The sequence below is a fragment of the Pristiophorus japonicus genome, chromosome 6 (genome assembly GCF_044704955.1).
Source record: "Pristiophorus japonicus isolate sPriJap1 chromosome 6, sPriJap1.hap1, whole genome shotgun sequence".
Classification (NCBI taxonomy): Eukaryota; Metazoa; Chordata; class Chondrichthyes; family Pristiophoridae; genus Pristiophorus; species Pristiophorus japonicus.
The window spans coordinates 107,924,786-107,943,945 of record NC_091982.1 but is presented as its reverse complement, the minus strand read 5'-3'; the positions used below and the strand labels follow the sequence as shown (position 1 = coordinate 107,943,945).

General features: G+C 45.8%; 1 protein-coding gene across 1 annotated transcript in view; it reads left to right on the top strand.

The window, feature by feature from the left end:
- The first annotated feature begins 3,649 nt into the window (after positions 1-3,649).
- LOC139265752 (transmembrane protein 182-like) overlaps positions 3,650-19,160 on the top strand; it is a 141,953-nt gene continuing 126,442 nt past the window's right edge. Inside the window, exon 1 of the mRNA XM_070883109.1 lies at positions 3,650-3,880. Within this exon, the coding sequence (XP_070739210.1) occupies positions 3,713-3,880 (168 nt within the window). The 5' untranslated portion in view covers positions 3,650-3,712. The remainder of the gene's footprint in view (positions 3,881-19,160) is intronic.

Genomic DNA, 19,160 nt, shown 5'->3' with positions numbered 1-19,160 from the left:
AAACTTCGTCACTCAGAGAGTTGTTAACCTGTGGAATTCTCTTCCGCAGAGAGTTGTTGATGTCAGTTCGTTAGATATATTCAAGAGGGAGTTGGATATGGCCCTTATGACTAAAGGGTTCAAGGGGTATGGAGAGAAAGCAGGTAAGGGGTACTGAGGTGAACGATCAGCCATGATCTTATTGAATGGTGGTGTAGTCTAGAAGGGCCGAATGGCCTACTCCTGCATTTATTTTCTATATTTTTATGTCTTTATGGCACTGGAAGTCGACTTCCTGGGAACGAAGATTGCTGCAGACAGCATCAGGCCTACAGTCGCAAAAACAGAGGCCATCAAAAATGCACCCAGACCCCAGAATGTGACGGAGCTGCATTTGTTCCTTGGTCTTCTCAACTACTTCGGTAATTTCTTACCTAAATTGACCACATTATTAGAGCCACCGCACATGCTGCTCAGAAAAGGCGACAACTGTGTTTGGAGTGTATCTCAAGAAATGGGCCTTCAAGAAGGCTAGAAATTTGCTTTGTTCCAACAAATTGCTGGTACATTATGACCCATGCAAGTTTAGTATTGACCTGTGATGCTTCATCACGTGAGGTTAGTTGGGTGCTCCAACAATCCAATTAGTCAGGCAAACTACAACCCATTGCGTATGCGTCGAGAAGCATGTGTAAAGCGGAAAGAGCCTACGGCATGGTATAGAAAGAAGCTTTCACCTGTCTATATGGGGTTAAAAAGATGCATCAGTATCTGTTTGGGCTTCGTTTTGAGCTTGAAACTGGTTACAAGCCGCTCGTATCTTTGTTTTCAGAGCTTAGAGGTATCAATACCAACGCGTCGTCCCGCATTCAGAGCTGACATTATCTGCCTATGATTATGTCATTCGCCATAGACCTGGCACTGAAAATTGTGCCAATGCATTGAACCGGTTACCGTTGCCCATGCCGGAGGTGGAAACGCCACAGCCACAGACCTACTGTTGGTCATGGATGCCTTTGAGAGTGATGGGTCGCCTGTCACTGCTCAACAAGTTAGGACCTGGACCAGCCAGGATCCGATCTTATCGGTTGTAAAACGTTGTGGCCTTAGTGGTGATTGGTCGGCCATTCCCAGGGAAGTGTGTGATGAGACCAAACCTTACAACCGTCGCAAAGATGAACTATCCATTCAATCTGATTGCTGGCTATGCAGTAATCGTGTTGTTATGCCCAAGAAAGGCAGGGAGAGATTTGTACGGGATTTACACAGTATCCATCCCGGTATTGTGATGATGAAGGCCTGGCATTGACTCTGATTTGGAGTCATGTGTGCAACACTTGCATGCAGTTAAGCAATGCACCAGTGGAATCTCCGTTAAGTCTGTGGTCATGGTCAAAGATCCACATCGACTATGCGGGTCCTTTCCTGGGCAAAATGTTTTTGGTGATGGTGGATTCGTATTCCAAATGGATAGAATGTGTAATCATGTCATCCAACACATCCACAGCCATCATTAGAACCTTCGTGCCATGTTCGCTACTGATGGTCTGCCCGACATCATTGTGAGTGACAACGAATTTGGAGTTTCAAGAGTTTATGAGACTCAATGGTATCAAGCACGTAAGGTCAGCACCATTCAAACCCGCATCCAATGGTCAAGCAGAGCAGGCTGCCCAAGCCATCAAGCAGAACCTGAAACGTGTAACTCATGGTTCTTTGCAGACTCACTTGTCACGCATACTGCTTAGTTACAGGACAAGACCCCACATGCTTACCGGGGTCCTTCCTGTTGAACTATTGATGAAGAGAGGTCTCAAGACCAGGCTCTTGCTTGTCTACCTTGATCTTAATGATCACGTCGAAAACAGACATCAACATCAGCAGTGGTATCATGATTGCACTGCCGTGTCACACGACATCTCTATTAATGATCCTGTGTATGTGCTAAATTATGATCTAGGCCCCAAGTGGGTCACTGGCACTGTTACGGCCAAGGAGGGTAACATAGTGCTTATTGTCAGGCTCACTAATAGGCAAACATGGAACAGCTTGAAGAAGATTCCATCAATGACCAACCGATTCATATTCAACCAACAGAAGACCCTGTTGATGTCACTGAATCTGGACCCAACATGGACACTGCCACTCCCATTAGATCGGCTACCCAGCCTCAAGTCATGAATGACTCGGAGAACTCACCCAGATCTGAAATTGAATTGAGATGATCAACTAGGGAGCGGAAAGCCCTGGATCATCTCAATTTGTAAATAGGACTGATACCAAGATCTTGGGGGAAATGATATAAAGTATGTATGCCTGGGTTTATCTGCTACCAAGGGGAGCAACCATCGGAAGTCATTGGGCCATAGACACACACGTGCAGCTTTTGTATATAAAGAAAGCCTCCATGTTTAATCCTCACTTTGAGAGCTAATAAAGTAGAGTCAGGTCGCACCTGATTGAGTTCATGGTACTAAGCCTATTGAGTTATTGCATACGCAACAATTCAGAAGCTACATCATCTAATGCATCTGCTGTAGTCCCAACAGTCAGTGTCAAATAACAGTGAGTAGTTTACAGTAGCAAGGGTGGGGGGCTATTTCCTGCCATCAGAACCTGTTTGTAGTACAATGTCTCTGAGAGTCATGGCCTCTCCTAAACCTGTTCACCCTTCAGCAGTCATGTTCAGTTTCTTTTGAGTCAGATTCTCAGCTGCAGTCCCATTTTCCTGAGTTATTACAGACACAGTTGTCTCCTTCTCCGTGCCCACCCAGAGCACTGCAGCTAGTCGGACAGCAGTCGATATTTGTTGTGTGGATGGAATACCACATCTATATGGATTCTGGAACCACAAGAACACATGATTGATTTTCTGATTGATTTAATGTTGGGCTGTTCTGTTTTTATGGGAGATGTAAGCTTGCAAATGACCAAGAGCAACGTTATCAGAGCAACGATTAACACATTCATACCAAACTCCGCTCTGACGAAGGGTCATCGACCCAAAATGTTAATGCTGTTTTTCTCTCCACAGATGCTGCCTGACCTGCTGAGATCTCCAACATTCTCTCTTTTTATCCCCTCTACACCATTTCACATAAGGGTTATTTTATTCACTTAAAATAAGCTGATTGAAGCCTCCATTAAAGTAATGGAGAGAGGAATTTGAGAAGGGTGTGTTAGATGTTCATGCAGTAACATTCCCAGTCTTTAGTTTGGGCTGTGCCTGCATTCTCATTTCCCCCCCAAATAAGTTGCACTTTTGTGTTAAATCTTTAGGGAGGGATGCATTTATCTGCAGCATTTGCCATGCTCAATTTTTTCCCTATGATCCATCGCACATGGGAATCAGATAGCTGGCATGAAGCACTTGTTTTAAAGCCATATTCGATTCTATGGGAGCAAGGCCAGCTTTCCGCACCGCTGGCGCCGTCAGTTTCCAAACTACTTCTGGAAAGGAAATCGAATAAGAAGCATTTCAAATATATTATACGTTATTACTTCAAGTAATTCCTTTTAACAACAGCAGTTACATTTTTTCATTGCCATCTGTTTATCCGGCAAGGTCGTCTATTTTAATATATGTTGGGCCACACCCCTGTGAAACGTACACCAGTTATTGATTGAAGTGGATCTATCTCCTAAAATAGCTATCTCATTCTCACACACGCACACACTGCAGGCATAGCTTCCAGCCCACAGCTTTCTCCCACTCGCAAAGTTTAGCTTGACCATGAAAGTCAGTGTAATTGCCTTTGTAGCTGGGCTCATTGGAGCTATTGGGCTGCTTCTCTTTCTGGTGGCATTTGGGACGGATTACTGGCTCTTAGCAGCCGAGAACTGTGAAGCGTATGAACATGGATCTGAGAATGTAATATCCAGGCCCACAGCTACTGCACCGGTGAGTTTGGAGGCCTTCGGTTCCCAAGTTGTATTTAAAATTGCCAAGCAGAACGGTCAGGCACTGCAAATGGCTATGACGGTACAAGTTACACTGAAGGTGCCTGAACTACGATTGTAGTTCGGCACAATGGGGCAACTCAGCCTCGTTCTTCCCATTCTCGCAAAAGCAGGGCTGCCTATTCTGAGCACCAGTATGTTGTGTCTTAAACTGTAGGGCTGCAGATTTGATCTCTCACTTCACTAAAGAATTGTGATCTGGACAAAACGTTGAAAGTTGTTGAAAATTGAGTCAGGAAATTGTACTGAGGTCGAACATCAGGCAAATATGCCCCCCCAAAAGCAAGAGAACTGATTTAATTCCTGTGAAGTCTTTTTGTTATTTCATGAAGACAAATGTTACAAATCCAAACAGGACTTGGATGAAGGGACCGAATGTAATGTAGCCAAATTTGCTGATGATACAAAGATGGATGGGAAAGCAAATTGTGAGGAGGACACAAAAAAACGGCAAAGGGATAGAGACAGGCTAAGTGAGTGAATGGGCAAAAATTTGGCAGATGGAGTATAATGTGCGAAAATGTGAGGTTATCCACTTTGATAGAAAAGCAAATTATAATTTAAATGGCAAAAAATTGCAAAGTGCTGCAGTACAGAGGGACCTGTGGGTCCTTGTGCATGAAACACAAAAAGTTAGTAAGCAGGTACAGCAAGTAATCAGGAAGGCAAATGGCATATTGGCCTTTATTGCAAGGGGGATAGAGTATAAGAGCAGGGATGTCCTGCTACAACTGTACAGGGTATTGATAAGGCCACATCTGGAGTATTGCGTACAGTTTTGGACTCCATATTTAAGGAAGGATACACTTGCATTGGAGGCTGTTCAGAGAAGGTTTACTAGGTTGATTCCAGAGATGAGGGGGTTGACTTATGAAGATAGGTTGCGCCTGTACTCATTGGAGTTCAGAAGAAAGAGAGGTGATCTTATCGAAACATATATCATCATCATAGGCAGTCCCTCGGAATCGAAGAAAACTTGCTTCCACTCCTAAAGTGAGTTCTTTGGTGGCTGAACAGGCCAATATGACAGCCGCAGACCCTGTCACAGGTGGGACAGACATTCGTCGGGAGGCGGGGGGGTGGGGTGGGGAGTGTGGGACGGATTTGCCGCACGCTCCTTCCACTGCCTGCGCCTGACCTCTTCACGCTCACGGCGTTGAGATTCAAAGAGCCCAACGCCCTCCCGGATGCATTTTCTCTACCTAGGGTGGTCTTCGGCCAGGGACTCCCAGGTGTCAGTGGTGATGTTGCACTTTACCAGCGAGGCTTTGAGGGTATCTTGTAACGTTTCTGCTGCCCACCTTTGGCTCGTTTGCCGTGAAGGAACTCCGCATAGAGCAATTGCTTAAGGAGTCTTGTGTCTGGCATGCGAACGATGTGGCCTGCCCAGCGAAGCGGTCAGTGCTTCAATGGTGGGGATGTTAGCCTGGGTGAGGACACTGATGTTGGTGCACCTGTCCTCCCAGGGGATTTGTAGGATCTTGCGGAGACATCGTTGGTGATATATCTCCAGCGACTTGAGGTGTCTTCAGTCCATCGTCCATGCCTCTGAGCCATACAGGAGGGCGGGTATTACTACAGCCCTGTAGACCATGAGCTTGGTGGTAGATTTGAGGGCCTGGTCTGTGAGCACTCAGGCGGCCGAAGGCTGCATTGGCACACTGGAGGCAATGTTGAATCTCCGCATCAATGTCTGCCTTTGTTGATAAGAGGCTCCCGAGGTATGGGAAATGATCCATGTTGTCGAGGGCTGCGCCATGAATCTTGATGACTGGGGGGCACTGCTGTGCGGCGAGGACCAAGCTGGTGAAGGACCTCTGTCTTACGGATCTTAAGTGTAAGGCATATGCCTCGGTGAATACATCGACTATATCCTGGAGTTCAGCCTCAGAGTGTGCGCAGACGCAGGCGTCATCCGCATACTGTAGCTCAACGACAGAGGTTGGGGTGATCTTGGGCCTGGCCTGGAGGCGGCATAGTTTAAACAGCTTCCCACTGGTTCTGTAGTTTAGTTCCACTCCAGCGGGGAGCTTGTTGACTGTGAGGTGGAGCATGGCAGTGAGGAAGATTGAGAAGAGGGTTGGAGCGATGACGCAGCCCTGTTTGACCCTGGTCTGGGTCTGTAATGGATCCGCTGGTAAGGATCACGGCCTGCATGTCGTCATGGAGCAGGCGAAGGATGTTGACAAACTTTTGGGGGCATGTAAAACGGAGGAGGACGCTCCATAAGCCTTCACGGTTGACAGTGTCAAAGGCCTTTGTAAGATCGAAAAAGGCCACGTATAAGGGCTGGCGCTGCTCCCTGCATTTTTCCTGCAGCTGTCGCGCTGCAAAGATCATGTCCATTGTGCACCGTAGGGGACAAAATCCACACTGTGACTCCGGGAGCAGCTCCTCGGCCACAGGGAGAAGATTGTCGAGGAGAACTCTAGTGTCAACATTCACAGTGGCTGATAGCAGGGAGATTCCCGTTTAGCTGCCGCAGTCGGACTTGTCCCCCTTTTTAAAGATGGTCACGATCACTGCATCTATGAGATCTCCGGCATGCTCTCCTCCCTCCAAGTGAGAGAGATGAAGTCATGTATCCGCACCAACAGCGCCTCTCCACCATACTTTAGCGCCTCAGCAGGAATTCCATCTGCACCCGTAGCCTTGTTATTCTTGAGTTGTTTTATGGCTTTCTCTACCTCATGTAGCATTGGGGTTTCACTGAGGTGGGCCGCATGCTGCGGGATGGAATCGAGAACACTCGAGTCAAAGGCAGAGTATTGATTGAGGAGATCTTCAAAGTGCTCCTTCCAGCGGGCCCTGACAGCCTTGGTGTCCTTGATGAGTGTTCCCTCATGCTTGGCCAGCAGTGGGGTGGGGCCTTGGGAGTTTGGACTGTAGGTGGCCTTGACTGCAATGAAGAATCCTCGCATATCGTGGCTGTCGGCCAGTTGTTGTAACTCCTGTGCTTTCTCCATCCACCACCTGTTCTTTAGGTCCCGGGTTTTTTGTTGGACCTCAGCCTTGAGCCATCTGTAACGTTGCTTTGCAGCTCCCGAGTTGGGTTGTTGCTTGAGGCTCAGAAATGCTCTGCGCTTACGATCTATCAGTGCTTGGATCTCCTGATCATTCTCATCAATCCAGTCCTGGTGTTTTCTGGTTGAGTAACCAAGTGTCTCTTTGCAGGTACTGGAGGGCAGACCAAGCGCTGTGGGCATTCAGCATCTCAGGGTCATCGAGGCACGCTAGATTAGCTGTGAGACGCTGGCTGTATAGGGCTTGCTTAGCTGGGTCTTCAAGTGCCCCGGCATTGACTTTTTTGCGGCACTGCTTCTGCTGTCCCCTCTGCTTTTGGGGCTATGTTAATATCGATGATGGATCGGATTAGGCGATGGTCCGTCCAGCAGTCATCAGCTCCTGTCATAGCGCGGGTGATGCGCACATCCTTGCGATCCCTGACTCGGACGATGATGTAGTCAAGCAGGTGCCAGTGTTTGGAGCGGGGGTATTGCCACAATGCCTTGCATTTGTCCCTCTAGCGGAACAGGGTATTGGTAATGAGGAGTTCGTGTTCTAGAAATTTTGTCAGGAGTAGGGTACCGCTGGAGTTGGCTTTCCCTACCCCCTCTCTGCCAATCACACCTCCCCAGAGGGCTGTGTCTTTGCCGACATTAAAGTCACCTAGGAGGATCAATTTGTCGCCCGTGGGACAGGGATGTCTCGAGGTAGGAATAAAAACCCCACTTTAGCCTCATCCATTGCATCGAGTGTGGGGGCGTAGGTACTGATGACTGTGGCGCATAGGTTCCGGGATAGAGTAAGGTGAAGAGTCACGAGGCATTCGTTAACCCCACAGGGAGAGTCTTTGAGGTGGTCGACCAGTTCATTTTTGACGGTGAAACCGACTCCATGAAGGCGGCATTCTTCCTCTGGTTTTCCTTTCCAGAAAAAGGTGTAACCTTCACCATGTTCCTTGAGCTGGTCTTCCCCTGACCGCCAGATCTCGCTTAGGGCGGTGATGTCAGTGCCAAAACATCTAAGTTCCCGGGCAACTATGGCGGTGCGGCGTTCCGGCCTGTTGCTGTTGGAGTTGTCCATGAGGATCCTGATGTTCCAGGTCCCGAACTTCATATTAATGAAGTGGAAGATGCCTGTGCATGAGTTCTTTTAACGTGGGGTGGCCACTGCACACTGGCAACCACACGGGCTTAGCTGAGCAAGGCTTTGGTCCAGTGGCAAGGGGGTCCTAGACGACTGGAGACCAGGCACTGCTGTATGAGCCTAATTGCTTACGGCGAGATGTTGGCCACAAGCTCGGCGCTCAGTAGCGCCATTGATGGTAGATGGCCCGAGGCTTGGTTGGAGGGCGGGCATTAGGAAGGTCAGCTCTCCGCTGGGGTTCCGAGGGATGTTTTGGAAAGTTTCTTCCAAGGTTAAAAATTTCCCCCAAAGGTTTCCAAGTTGTTTTAAAAGTTTAAGAGTTCAAAAGTATTTCCAAATTTTTTTTTAAAGTTACACAGGTTGATTGAAGGTTGAATAAATAGATTAAGAGTTGATTAAACGTTGATAAAAAAAAGTCTAAAATGTAAATCAAGTTGTTTAAAAGTTAGTGTTCACCGCTAGTGACCTAGTGCAGGTCCAACCCGATGTTGGGCCGGGCCGGCTGGCTGAAGAGACCCGGAGTGCGTCGTTGGGCCGGCCGGTTGACCGACGGGACCCGGAGTGCGTCGTTGGGCTGGACCGGCTGACTGACGGGACCCGGAGTGCGTCGTTGGGCTGGACCGGCTGGCCGACGGGACCCGGAGTGCATCGTTGGGCTGGACCGACTGGCCGACGGAACCTGGAGTGCGTCGTTGGGCCAGGCCGGCTGGCCGAAGGGACCTGGAGTGCATCGTTGGGCTGGACCGACTGGCCGACGGAACCTGGAATGCGTCGTTGGGCCAGGCCGGCTGGCCGAAGGGACCTGGAGTGCGTCGTTGGGCCGGGCCGGCTGGCCGAAGGGACCCGGAGTGCGTCGTTGGGCCGGGCCGGCTGACCGACGGGACCCGGAGTGCGTCGTTGGGCCGGGCCGGCTGGCCGAAGGGACCTGGAGTGCGTCGTTGGGCCGGGCCGGCTGACCGATGGGACCTGGAGTGCGTCGTTGGGCTGGAGCGGCTGGCCGACGGGACCCGGAGTGCATCGTTGGGCTGGAGCGGCTGGCCGAAGGGATCTGGAGTGCGTCGTTGGGCCGGACCGGCCTGGTGCTTGACAGGTCTTCCATGCACTCGAGAACTATGAGCTATCATGCAGAATTCCAACTTTTAGAGATGTTCTGCCCAGGATTAGGGCACGAAAGTTCTGTGCGAGATGAAGCCTGCATTTTGTGTGCAGAGGTGCTGGAGGAACCAGGTAATTAGTGTACATTATGGGAATTTTACTTTTTAAAGCCTGACACCAGCACTGTAGATAGAAGGATTGTTTGAGATTGTCCTTTACAGCTACTTTGAAGGCTGCATGTTGAATGGAAACATTTCAATAGTAAAAGTAGGTAATGGTTTGTAGTATACTGGTCTGGTGTCTCGAGCTTGCTGCTGGCCTCAGCTAACTTAACATAGACCAGGTATAATTCTCTCCTTTTCCTAGTCTGCATGGGCCAGTATCTACCAACTTAGCCATCAGGGGAAACTCCTCATTTCTATTTTTAACCCTAGAAAACATTCTGACCTTTGTTCACTCACATTGCAAGTTGGCTCCATTTACTGGTGCCCCTCCCCTATCTCCCCATTTACTGGTGCCTCTCCCCTATCTCCCCATTTACTGGTGCCTCTCCCCAAAATTAAAGCAATGGTCAGTTTAGACAATAAACTTAAAAACTTTTAAAATAATCTTTTAATTAACAGTCTTTATATTGCTTTAATTAATTTGTAAAGTGTTTAAAACTGTTAAAATATTTAAAATAAATTAGACAATCTTTAAACTATTCTAAAAGATAGAAAAATCTTTGAAAAATCTCACCTTTCAAAGCCTTGTAGTGATCGCTAAACCAGCTGCAGCACTGAAGGTAAAAAAAAGCAGGGGTGTGGCCTATGTAAATGAGCTCCGTTTACATAATAAGAACATAAGAATATAAGAATTAGGAACAGGAGTAGGCCATCTAGCCCCTCGAGCCTGCTCCGCCATTCAACAAGATCATGGCTGATCTGGCCGTGGACTCAGCTCCACTAACCCGCCCGCTCCACGTAACCTTTAATTCCCTTATTGATTAAAAATCTATCGATCTGTGATTTGAATACATTCAATGAGCTAGCCTCAACTGCTTCCTTGGGCAGAGAATTCCACAGATTCACAACCCTCTGGGAGAAGAAATTCCTTCTCAACTCGGTTTTAAATTTGCTCCCCCGTATTTTGAGGCTGTGCCCCCTAGTTCTAGTCTCCCCGACCAGTGGAAACAACCTCTCTGCCTCTATCTTGTCTATCCCTTTCATTATTTTAAATGTTTCTATAAGATCACCCCTCATCCTTCTGAACTCCAACGAGTAAAGACCCAGTCTACTCAATCTATCATCATAAGGTAATCCCCTCATCTCTGGAATCAGCCTAGTGAATCGTCTCTGTACACCCTCCAAAGCTAGTATATCCTTCCTTAAGTAAGGTGACCAAAACTGCACGCAGTACTCCAGGTGCGGTGTCACCAATACCCTGTACAGTTGCAGCAGGACCTCCCTGCTTTTGTACTCCATCCCTCTCGCAATGAAGGCCAACATTCCATTCGCCTTCCTGATTACCTGCTGCACCTGCAAACTAACTTTTTGGGATTCATGCACAAGGACCCTCAGGTCCCTCTGCACCGCAGCATGTTGTAATTTCTCCCCATTCAAATAATATTCCCTTTTACTGTTTTTTTTTCCAAGGTGGATGATCTCACACTTTCTGACATTGTATTCCATCTGCCAAACCTTAGCCCATTCGCTTAACCTATCTAAATCTCTTTGCAGCCTCTTTGCGTCCTCTACACAACCCGCTTTCCCACTAATCTATGTGTCATCTGCAAATTTTGTTACACTGCATTTTCCCCTTCATGAATCCATGTTGCGTCTGCTTGATTGCACTATTCCTATCTAGATGTCCCGCTATTTCTTCCTTAATGATAGCTTCAAGCATTTTCCCCACTACAGATGTTAAACTAACCGGCCGATAGTTACCTGCCTTCTGTCTGCCCCCTTTTTTAAACAGAGGCGTTACATTAGCTGCTTTCCAATCCGCTGGTACCTCCCCAGAGTCCAGAGAATTTTGGTAAATTATAACAAATGCATCTGCTATAACTTCTGCCATCTCTTTTAATACCCTGGGATGCATTTCATCACGACCAGGGGACTTGTCTACCTTGAGTCCCATTAGCCTGTCCAGCACTACCCCCCTAGTGATAGTGATTGTCTCAAGGTCCTCCCTTCCCACATTCCTGTGACCAGCAATTTTTGGCGTGGTTTTTGTGTCTTCCACTGTGAAGACCGAAGCAAAATAATTGTTTAAGGTCTCAGCCATTTCCACATTTCCCATTATTAAATCCCCCTTCTCATCTTCTAAGGGACCAACATTTACTTTAGTCACTCTTTTCCGTTTTATATATCTGTAAAAGCTTTTACTATCTGTTTTTATGTTTTGCGTAAGTTTACTTTCGTAATCTATCTTTCCTTTCTTTATTGCTTTCTTAGTCATTCTTTGCTGTCGTTTAAAATGTTCCCAATCTTCTAGTTTCCCACTAACCTTGGCCACCTTATACGCATTGGTTTTTAATTTGATACTCTCCTTTATTTCCTTGGTTATCCACGGCTGGTTATCCCTTCTCTTACCGCCCTTCTTTTTCACTGGAATATATTTTTGTTGAGCACTAAGAAAGAGCTCCTTAAAAGTCCTCCACTGTTCCTCAATTGTGCCACCGTTTAGTCTGTGTTTCCAGTCTACTTTAGCCAACTCTGCCCTCATCCCACTGTAGTCCCCTTTGTTTAAGCATAGTATGCTCATTTGAGACACTACTTCCTCACCCTCAATCTGTATTACAAATTCAACCATACTGTGATCACTCATTCCGAGAGGATCTTTTACTCGGAGGTTGTTTATTATTCCTGTCTCATTACACAGGACCAGATCTAAGATCGCTTGCTCCCTAGTAGGTTCTGTAACATACTGTTCTAAGAAACAATCCCGTATGCATTCTATGAATTCCTCCTCAAGGCTACCCCATGCGATTTGATTTGACCAATCGATATGTAGGTTAAAATCCCCCATGATTACTGCCGTTCCTTTTTCACATGCCTCCATTATTCCCTTGATTATTGTCCGCCCCACCGTGAAGTTATTATTTGGGGGCCGATAAACTACGCCCACCAGTGACTTTTCCCCTTACTATCTCTAATCTCCACCCACAATGATTCAACATTTTGTTCATTAGAGCCAATATCGTCTCTCACAACTGCCCTGATATCTTCCTTTATTAACAGAGCTACCCCACCTCCTTTCCGTTCTTGTCTATCTTTCCGAATTGGCAGATACCCCTGTATGTTTAATTCCCAGTCTTGGCCCCACTGCAACCACGTTTCTGTAATGGCTCCTGTGAACAGGAACAGATTCCAAAAGAAGACACAGGCTTCGCGCGCGCTACGTTCCCAGGCAGCGTGACGTCCTACGATGCCCAGGAATCTTCATCACAGAATCGGAAGTTCAAGAGGGCACAGAAGAGAAAGGTAAGTGCGCATTTCTTTTCTTTATTTTACCAGGATGCCCGCGGGAATGGTGTTACAGGAATTTCTGGGCCATGATCTTATTAACAGGCAGAGCAGGCTCGAGGGGCCAGGTAGCCTACTCCTGCTCCTATTTCTTGTGTTCTTATGAAAGCCAGTCAAGCATTTAACAATTACCAAAAGGAAGGTGCAAGCATAGTTGTTGAAACATTTTAAAGAGATTTAAGATTGGTTCAGCATTCTCTTAACAAGGTGTTTACAGGAGATACGCCAGCAATACATTTGTGCATATGTGCTTCAGGCTGCTATGGAGGGGTTTTTCTTCCTGTTCTGGGGCCTGGTTAACTATTATATAATTGAATCTTTTTATCATGTGAAAGACGCTTTGTTTTTGAAATCCAATGCAGCAGGAATCCAGCTGAGATATAAAAAAACGGACCTCATTGTCAATTTGTCATATGGTTTCTGTGGCATAAAAACGTTACAATCGTAACTTAATTTTTAATAAGTCATGGTTAATTCTCCAGATTTATTCACTGCAGTTAGTTGGTATTCTCGAAGATAATGTAGAAGCACACACAAGAATTGGCAAGAAGCACAGTAATCACACATTCTGTTCTTATGAAAGACCTTGGCCAGATGTGGAGTTACTGAAAGCAGCTGTTGCCTCGACTAATACAAACTCCACCTAATCCCTGTGGATTAATTTCCTAATCTAGACTAGATTTTTAATGGAGCTTCACTTGTTGATTCAAAAGCTGGAGTTTTATTATTGAACACTGAGGTTGGAAATTAGGGCCATGAACCATTTAATATAGCTGCAGTGGATCAGAATGGTTTTGGGATGAGTGCCAAAGGTGAACTGTGCTGTTAAATCTGGTATCACTTCCAGAAATATGTACCACCCAGCGCTGATATTGCTCAGAATTATAGAGAAAATACAGCCCAGAAACAGGCCATTTGGCCCAATAAGTCTGTGCTGGTGTTTGTATTCCACACAAGTCTCCATCCACGCCATCTGCCTTATCTCAGCCTTCCAGCATATCTTTCTACTCCCTTTTCTCTCATGTATTCATCTAGTTTCCTTCTGAAAGCATCTAAACTTTTTTGCCTCAACCACTTCCTGTGGCAGTGAATTCCACATTCTAACCACTATCTGAGAAAACAAAATCTCCTTATTTCTCTATTGGATTTATCAGTAACCATCCTGTATTTATGGCCCCTAGTTTTGGATTCTCCCACAAGTGGAAACATTCTCTCCACATCCACCCTGTCCAACCCATTCTTAATGTTAAAGACCTCCATCAGGTCTCCTCTACGTTTTCTCTTTTCTACAGAGAAAGCCCCAACCCGTTCAATCTTTTCCAATAGCTGTAAAATCTCAGTTCTGGTGCCATCCTTGTTAATCTTTTTTGACCTTTCTCCAGCATCTCGATGTGATTTTAGTTGTATGGAGACCAGACTGTGCATCGTATTCTAAGTGCAGCCTGACCAGGGTCCGATATAAGTTTAACATAACTTCACTACTTCTGAATTTTACATCCCTAGAAATAAATCTCAATGGTTTGTCAGCATTTAATTGCTTTGTTGACCTGTGATGCTGCTTTGAATGATTTGTTCACCTGTACCCCTAGAAACTTTTGCTCTTCTATCCACAATCATAGAAACATAGAAACATAGAAACATAGAAAATAGTTGCAGGAGTAGGCCATTCAGCCCTTCAACCCTGCACCACCATTCAATATGCAACTTCAGTACCCCATTCCTGCCTTCTCTCCATACCCCTTGATCCCATTAGCCACAAGGGCCACATCAAACTCCCTTTTGAATATATCTAACAAACTGGCCTCGACAACTTTCTATGGTAGAGAATTCCACAGATTCACAATTCTCTGAGTGAAGAAGTGTCTCTTCATCTCGGTACTAAATGGCTTACCCCTTATCCTTAGTCTGTGACCCCTGGTTCTGGACTTCCCCAATATCGGGAAAATACTTCCTGCATCTAACCTGTCAAAACCCGTTAAAATTTTAGATGTTTCTATGAGATCCCTCTCATTCTTCTAAATTCCAATGAATATGAGCCTAGTCGATCCAGTCTTTCTTCATATGTCTGTCCTGCCATCCTCGGAATCAGTCTGGTGAACCTTCGCTGCATTCCCTCAATAGCAAGAATGTCCTTCCTCAGATTAGGAGACTAAAACTGAACACAATATTCAAGGTCAGGCCTCACCAAGGCCCTGCACAACTGTAGTAAGATCTCCCTGCTCCTATACTCAAATCCTCTCGCTATGAAGGCCAACATGCCATTTGCCTTCTTCACTGCCTGCTGTACCTGCATGCCAACTTTCAATGACTGATGTACCATGACACCCAGGTCTCGTTGCACCTCTCCTTTTCCTAATCTGTCACCATTCAGATAATATTCTGCCTTCCAGTTTTTGCCACCAAAGTGGATAACCTCACATTTATCTACATTATACTGCATCTGCCAAGCATTTACCCACGCACCTAACCTGTCCAAGTCACCCTGCAGCCTCTTAGCATCCTCCTCATAGCTCACACTGCCACCCAGCTTAAAATCATCTGCAAACTTGGAGACATTACATTCAATTCCTTTGTCTAAATCATTAATGAATATTGTAAATAGCTGGGGTCCCAGCACTGAACCTTGCGGTACCCCACTAGTCACTGCCTGCCATTCTGAAAAGGACCAGTTTATTCCTACTCTTTGCTTCCTGTCTGCCAACCGGTTCTCTATCCACTTAATACATTACCCCCAATACCATGTGTTTTAATTTTGCACACTAATCTCTTGTGTGGGACCTTGTCAAAAGCCTTTTGAAAGTCCAAATACACCACATCCACTGGTTCTCCCTTGTCCATTCTAGTCGTTACATCCTCAAAAAATTCTAGAAGATTTGTCAAGCATGATTTCCCTTTCATAAATCCATGCTGACTTGGACCGATCCTGTCACTGCTTTCCAAATGCGCTGCTATTACATCTTTAATAATTAATTCCAACATTTCCCCCACTACCGATATCAGGCTAACCGGTCTATAATTCCCTGCTTTCTCTCTCCCTCCTTTTTCAAAAAGTGTGGTTACTTTAGCTACCCTCCAATCCATAGGAACTGATCCAGAGTCTATAGAATGTTGGAAAATGACCACTAATGCATCCACTATTTTTAGGGCCAATTCCTTAAGTACTCTGGAATGCAGACTATCAGACCCTGGGGATTTATTGGCCTTCAATCCCATCAATTTCCCTAACACAATTTCCTGACTAATAAGGATTTCCTTCAGTTCCTCCTCCTCGTTAGACTCTCGGTCCCCTAGTATTTCCGGAAGGTTATATTTGTCTCCCTAAGTGAAGACAGAACCAGAGTACAAAGTATTTGTTCAATTGGTCTGCCATTTCTTTGTTTCCCATTATAAATTCACCTGATTCTGACTGCAAGGGACCTACATTTGTCTTCACTAATCTTTTCTCTTCACATATCTATAGAAGCTTTTGCAGTCAATTTTTTTGTTCCTGGCAAGCTTCCTCTCATACTCTATTTTCCCCTCCTAATTAAACCCTTTGTCCTCCTCTGCTGAATTCTAAATTTCTCCCAGTCCTCAGGTTTGCTGCTTTTTCTAGCCAATTTATAGAGCTCTTCCTCTTCCTTAACACTATCTCTAATTTCCCTTGTTAGCCACGGTTGAGCCACCTTCCCCATTTTATTTTTACGCCAGACAAGGATGTACAATTGTTGAAGTTCATCCATGTGATCTTTAAATGTCTGCCATTGCCTATCCACCGACAACCCTTCAAGTACATTCGCCAGTCTATCCTCGCCAATTCACGTCTCATACCATCGAAGTTACCTTTCTTTAAGTTCAGGACCCTAGTCTCTGAATTAACTGTGTCACTCTCCATCTTAATGAAGAATTCTACCATATTATAGTCACTCTTCCCCAAGGGGCCTCGCACAACAAGATTGCTAATTAATCCTCTCTCATTACACAACATCCAGTCGAGGATAGCCAGCTCTCTAGTTGGTTCCTCAAAATATTGGTCTAGAAAACCATCCCTTATACACACCAGGAAATCCTCCTCCAGCATATCGCTACCAGTTTGGTTAGCCCAATCTATACGTAGATTAAAGTCACCCATGATAACTGCTGTACCTTTATTGCATGCATCCCTAATTTCCTGTTTGATGCCATCCCCAACCTAACTACTACTGTTTGGTGGTCTGTACATAACTCCCACTAGCGTTTTCTGCCCTTTGGTGTTCCGCAGCTCTACCCATACAGATTCAACATCATCCAGACTAATGTCCTTCCTTATTATTGTGTTAATCTCCTCTTTAACCAGCTACCCCACCTCCTTTTCTTTCTGTCTATTCTTCCTGAATGTTGAATACCCCTGGATGTTGAGTTCCCAGCCTTGGTCACCCTGGAGCCATGTCTCCGTAATCCCAATTACATCATTTCGGTTAACAGCTATCTGCACAGTTAATTCATCCACCTTATTAAGAATGCTCCTCGCATTGAGACACAGAGCCTTCAGGCTTATTTTTTTAACACTCTTTGTCCGTTTAGAATTATGTTGTAATGTGGCCCTTTTTGCTATTTGCCTTAGGTTTCTCTGCCCTCCACTTTTACTTTTCTTCTTTCTACTTTTTGCTTCTGCCCCCATTTTACTTCCCTCTGTCTTCCTGCATAGATTCCCATCCCCCTGCCATATTATTTTAACCCCTCCCCAACAGCACTAGCAAACACTCCCCCTAGAACATTAGTTCCGGTCCTGCCCAGGTGCAGACCGTCCAGTTTGTACTGGTCCCACCTCCCCCAGAACCGGTTCCAATGTCCCAGGAATTTGAATTCCTCCCTCTTGCACCATTCCTCAAGCCACATATTCATCTTAACTCTCCTGCTATTTCTACTCTGGCTAGTACGTGGCACTGATAGCAATCCTGAGCTTACTACCTTTGAGGTCCTACTTTTTAATTTAACTCCTCGCTCCCTAAATTCAGTTTGTAGGACCGCATCCCATTTTTTTACCTATATCATTGATACCTATCCGCACCACGACAACTGGTTGTTCACCCTCCCCCTCCAGAATGCCCTGCAGCTGCTCCAAGACATCCTTGATCCTTGCACCAGGGAGGCAACATAGCATCCTGGACTCTCGATTGCAGCCGCAGAAATGCCATCTATTCCCCTTACAATAGAATCCCCTACCACTATAGCTCTCCCACTCTTTTTCCTGCCTTCCTGTCCGGCAAAACCACCCATGGTGCCACGAACTTGGCTGCTGCTGCCTTCCCCTGATGAGCCATCTCCCCCAACAGTATCCAAAGTGGTATATCTGTTTTGGAGGGAGATGACCGCAGAGGACCCCTGCACTACCTTCCTACTGCTCTGCCTGATGTTCACCCATTCCCTATCTGCCTTTGTAACCTTTATCTGCGGTGTGACCAACTCACTAAACGCGCTATTCACGACATCCTCTGCATCGCGGATGCTCCAGGGTGAATCCATGCGCAGCTCCAGTGCCACAATGCAGTCTGACAGGAGCTGCAGCTTGATATACTTCACGCACACATAGTAGTCAGGGACACTGGAAGTGTTGCTGATTTTCCACATAGCACAGGAGTAGCATAACATGGGTCTGGCCTCTCCTGCCCTTAAATTAACTTAAATTGGCAACAATGCCAAAGGTTTTCTACTGATAATTAAAAAAAAGGAAAAGAAAAAGATAAAATACTCACCAATCCACCAGCCAATCACTTACCCGCTTCGCTGTGATGTCACACTTCGATTTCTTTTTACTTCTTTGTTTTACTTTCGGACTCGATCTCCTGCTCCCGCTGCTATGGCTCCTCCCAAACTCCGGCCCTTTTTATGGACCTCTTGATCTGATATTCCCGCAGTTTCTTATTTTCTAAGGTTTCTGTTTTTCCTACCAAGTGCATCTATGTTGAAGTTAATTTGCCACCTAACTCCCCAGTCTGCAAGTTTTCTAATATCTTCTTGTATTATGTTGCATTCTTCCTCAGTGTTAGCTATACTCCTAGTTTGGTATCATCTGCAAATTATGATATTGAATTACTTGTCCCTAAATCCAAATCATTAATGTAAATTATGAATAATAGTGGTCCCAGATTTGATCCTAGTGGAACACTGCTTTCTATCTCCAATCTAAATAACTACCCTTTACCCCTACTCTCTGTTTTCTGTCTAATACTCAGATGATTAAGGGCCACTTCTAATAAATGTTTCCCCGCCATCCCTTCGCCTTTGTTTGGGTTCCCAGCTCCTCATACATACACTATAGTTATTGAAGCTAGATTTGTACATTTGTTCAATAAAAAAGTGAGGGTTTGATCCATGCTCACTGACTTTGGAGTAGCTTTGCTCAAATGAAGCAACATTGCAGTCTATAATATTGCCCTACCCTTACCACATGGCGAAGGAACTGGGGCCTGTCCTCTTCCCCTCAACCGCTGAGTCAACCGCACCCCCCCC